This window comes from Triticum dicoccoides, chromosome 3A (assembly GCF_002162155.2).
Source record: "Triticum dicoccoides isolate Atlit2015 ecotype Zavitan chromosome 3A, WEW_v2.0, whole genome shotgun sequence".
Taxonomy (NCBI): Eukaryota; Viridiplantae; Streptophyta; class Magnoliopsida; order Poales; family Poaceae; genus Triticum; species Triticum dicoccoides.
Window position 1 is genome coordinate 39,152,907 of NC_041384.1, and position 4,989 is coordinate 39,157,895.

At 45.5% G+C, this 4,989-nt stretch overlaps 1 protein-coding gene across 1 annotated transcript; it reads left to right on the top strand.

Annotated features, from left to right (window-relative positions):
- Positions 1-74: 74 nt before the first annotated feature.
- LOC119266920 (amino acid permease 4-like) lies at positions 75-2,779 on the top strand. Its single transcript, XM_037548196.1, has 4 exons — positions 75-985; positions 1,059-1,292; positions 1,421-1,732; positions 1,815-2,779. Exons 1-4 carry the CDS (start codon positions 925-927, stop codon positions 2,588-2,590), a joined length of 1,383 nt encoding a protein of 460 aa, XP_037404093.1. The 5' UTR covers positions 75-924; the 3' UTR covers positions 2,591-2,779.
- Positions 2,780-4,989: the final 2,210 nt, after the last annotated feature.

Genomic DNA, 4,989 nt, shown 5'->3' on the forward strand with positions numbered 1-4,989 from the left:
TCTTCACGCACTACTATCTGATTTTGTCTAGCCACTTTCAATTGGCAACTGACTTATTTAAAAGTACGAAACATCTCAAACATAATACTACCTAGTACTATATTGAGTATATAGGTGTACCTGAAAATAGCTAATAGCATGGTACTCTGACATCCGGGCTAACGATTATTGTAGCTTTGCAAAAAAAAGAAGAAGAAAAGCACTACTGACATAAGGTACGACACTGAATCTCATGTGAAATGTTGATTCATCGTAGCCGTGAAACCTGGGTGGGCCCTGTCGAGCCTCGTCATGCACCAGTTCCATTTGATCACCTCATGGATTTCTTTAACCTAAATGCGTAAAAGAGGATTTTATTGTCAATTCTCCAGTGGTCGATGGCTGAACTTTTTATTAAGAAAGAGAGACCACTACCGAACATTTGCAGGGGCATGCATCTGCTCAGCCGTGCTCGGTGGCATGATAGTTTCGTGATCCACAAAGTTATTGAATTTCGTGCGAGGATACACCAAGTTTTAAGTCTTAATTTTCAATACCTGTGATTTTTGTTGTTCTTTTGTATCAAGTTTCAGTAGATGAAACTTAATGAAATTTTAAAAACTCATCAAAATGTATTCGAAGTAGGTCTTATTTGAAAGCCTTTGTCACAAGAAACACGAATATGAAAACAAAAAGTAATTGGATATCCGGTTCAAAAGATAAGAAAGATTGAAAATCGAAAGCCAAAAAAAAACTGTCGATGGCCCCACCTGCATGCCACAAATCCCCTATCAGAACTCTTTGTTTGTACATATTAATTTCTCCTTCTCTTAGTCGGTTGGCAAAGTTTCTGCCTTTGTTTATCTACCACTACCATAAAACCAGCACACAGAAAGAGCAAGCATACAAGTGTTACTTGCCTCGCTCGCTCACTCTTTTGCAGCAATGGAGAATCCCCGCACCGATCCCAGGGACTACGACGACGACGGCGGCCTGAAGCGCACCGGTGAGGAAGCGGCCGGTGACGTTCGCGTAGCTATCGTGGTTGCAGCAAATCGTCTGATTCTGTGGTGTTGCAGGCACGGTATGGACGGCCACTGCACGCATCATCACGGCCGTGATCGGGTCTGGCGTCCTGGCGCTGCCGTGGGCATCGGCGCAGCTCGGCTGGGTGATCTACCCGATCATGGTGCTGCTCTTCGCCGGCATCATCTGCTACACCTCCGCGCTGCTCTCCGACTGCTACCGATCCGGCGACCCGAGCCACGGCGAGCGCAACTGCACATACATGGACACCGTCAAGGCCAGCCTAGGTACGTGTCCTAAGTTCCTAACTCCTACATCGATGGAGAGGCAGCTATGCCCATGTCTTCAACTTTACGGATCTTAACTAGCACACTCATGTCTACTTTGCCATTTCGCCCATGGATGGATCCAACAGGACGCGCACAGGTTTGGCTATGCCAGTTTTCTGCATACTCCAACGTCTTTGGGGTGGCCATCGGGCATACCATCGCCGCCGGCATGAGCATGTTGGCAATCCAGCGGAGGGCTAGCTGCTTCCAGCACAACAAGGGCCACCGCCACCCGTGCAATTTCCCAATCTGGCCCTATATGATAACCTTCGGCGTGGCGGAGATCTTCTTATCGCAGATCCCGGAGTACCATACGTGGTGGTTCTCATATCTCGGCCCCGCCATGTCCTTCACCTATTGCTCTATCGGCGTCGGGATCAGCATCGCCAAAGTCGTCGGTAACACACGCACACGCTGCTCAATGAATGATCTATGGCAACGGCATCAATCATGTCATGCTTGAACCTTGGATGCGTGCAGAGAACGGAGTCCTCAAGGGCGGCCTCGTCGGCATCGGCATGACCGCGGTGACCGCGTCCCCGATGAGTAAGGTGTGGGGAAGCCTGGAGGCGCTGGGCGTCATCGCCTTCGTCTACTGCTACTCAAGAATCTTAATCGAGATCCAGGACACCATCAAAGCGCCTCCTCCGCCCGAGTCCAAGGTCATGAAGCTTGCCACCGCCATGGGCGTCGCTGTCACCACGTTCTTATACCTGCTCTTTGGCTTCATGGGGTACGCCGCGCTGGGGGGCGCTACCCCAGGGAACCTGCTCGCGGGGCTCGGCTTCTACGAGCCATACTGGGTCGTCGACATAGCCAACGTGGCAATCATCGTCCACCTCGCCGTCGCTTACCAGGTCTACTGCCGGCCCATCTACGACTTCGTCGAGAGGTGCGCCGCGCGTAGGTGGCCGGAGTCGTCCTACGTCACAAGGGAGTTCGACGTGCTCGTCTTGAGGTCGTCGTACAAGCTGAACCTATTCCGAGCTACGTGGCGGACCGCGTTCGTGGTCACCACCACGGTGGTGGCGGCGCTGCTGCCCTTCTTCCACGACGTGGTGGCGCTCGTCGGCGCACTGGGGTTCTGGCCGTTGTGTGTCTACATCCCAGTGGAGATGTACGTGACCCAGAAGAAGGTGCTTAGGTGGAGCCCCCTGTGGGTGTGGCTGCAGATCCTCAGCCTCGGCTGCCTCTTCGTCTGCTTGGCCGCCATGGCCGCGTCCATCGTCGGTATCATCACTATTCATAAGAAGTAATATTTGGGTGTGCAGGGTGATACTGATACTAGGGTTCTTATCTTGCTGAGGGTGTAATGTTAGGATTTGGCTTGCTATGTACGGCTCTTGTAAACCGGATCCTCTTAGACTGGCTGCAACGGTAGCATCTTGTGCTCGACTAGCCAGCAAGTGAGTTTGTTAAACTTTTTCTTTTTCTTATTGTCGAAAGGAGATCTTTTCTTGTTGTCCAGGGGAGCCTAAAAGCAGCCGACTTTCCAGCTAGGCATGCTTTTCTAGTGTAGGTTAGATTATCGCACACGGTTTAAGCGACGGTGGGAGGTGAGGGGGTGATGATGGTGGTGATGGAGGTGTTAGGACATACTCCCTTCGTTCCTAAATATTTGTCTTTCTAAATATTTCAAATGACTACTACATACGGATATATGTAGACATATTCTAGAATGTAGATTCACTCATTTTGCTTCGTATGTAGTCACTTGTTAAAATGCCTAGAAAGACAAGTATTTAAAAACGAAGGAAGTATATGTAGAAAAACCACGTGCAATTGGACATCAGTTGAGTAGTGCGTTTTATAAAAACAAAACATTAGGGATCCATTGCACATATGGTGAATAACACAATCGTGTGTGCGGTTGGGGTTTATTGCATACCTTTAGGCAATGTAATAACCACAAGTCCACAACAATAATTTATTTTTCCCATTATTTAGTCTGCGCAACAAGCAAATTTGGTACAATTTGAATTAAACTTAGTCACACATAATATTTCATAGTCATCAAACAGACCGAACATATCCCACATTGGTTCGTCCAGCATTGCATAATTGACATCACAGTAGCAGTGCATGTTCAAACACCATACGAATAAGGACTGACATATACAAGCACCAAAACAACTACATTTGTAGCACTCCACATTTGACATCTAAAATCTTTAACATTAGCAGCATCATAAACAATAAACGGATAAGTGAAGAACATCCAGGTCGTTGGTGAAGTGGAAGGCCTATATTGTGCCCTCCTCCATATCTAAGGTGTGCACAACTTTACTATAATCCCTTATGATGATTGCCGTCCAATCCTTCGCCATCTTGAGGAAGACTTCAAGATCATCACGGTAGTCTGGGTGAAATACTTTCATTTTCCTTGCCTCGTCACCAGTATGTAGTTTGCAAGGTATCCATCGATGAACTATTTTGGAAATCACTGAAAACAAAAGAATTAAGATACTATTGTCTAAATATTCATTCTTTATGAAAAAAAAGAGCTAATATGTTCTATATTTAACTATTGTCTATGTTATTGTGCAAACATAGAGTTTGACCTATATCTCAATGAGCTTTGGCAGTTTCTTAATTTGACGCTTAATGCGCCGAGGAAGAACAAGGCCTAAACGATTAGGTGCATCTCTTCACTTGATGGTGGTCCCATCTATAAGAAGGGCCAAAGGTTCCCAAAGTTAACCCCCATCACGGAAATGACGCCTACTAGACAGGAACGGGATGGTAGGGAAAAAGCATAAGACCACCTACCTTTTTAGGAGTAAACTGAGGAGAACCGGAAACTAAGGGTAAAACTGTCGGGAGAGGGAGGTGATATTGAGGCGGAAATGTAAATAACCCTTTTTCAATACACAAACATATATTTTTTAAATTAACGAACTTTCAAAAAATGTGTGAGCACTTTTTAAAATTACACATGCATTTTCTTGAATATGCAATCACTTTTAGTTACAAGAACAAAAATTTCACTTTTTTAACCTGGTTATATATAATAGATATAAATGTATTTCAAATAAAAATATTTTTCTGGACCATTTTTTTAGGGAATGCCATCATGGCTCACTTTATTGCTTTCAAATAGTTGTTACATCATCCACAAGCAAAGAAATGATAAAACTAGGAGGTTCATCAACTCAAACATTGTGATTGTGATGAGCCTCCCTAGCTAGGCTATGAGCAACAAAATTGGCATCCCTATTACAGAATGAATACTCAACTCTACTAAAAGTAGTAGCATGTTACAAATATCCTCATAGAACGGAGCAGCTGGCGTCGACGAGAATCCTCCAGCATGCATAGTTTCAATGGCCTCCAGGCAATCAGACTGAATAACAATTTTGTTATATCCCATCTCATTTGCCAAAGCGATTCTAAAGAGGGGTCGAATAAAAAAGTTAACAAAAGGATTAAAAAGTTTTTTTAAAGGAATATCCTAGCTACTGGGCCGGCAGATGAGCTGTTTGTTGTGCGCGAGGCACAATTCTAGCACGCCAAGAGCAGTATGTAGCAGCCCTGTATATGCATGCTCTTTCATGGGCTGTAACATGGTATACGGCAGCATTTGGGACTAAGGCTCGGGGAACAAAAGGCATCTCCAAAGAATAGCCTTCAGGTGTGTTTGGTAGCAGTTTTCACT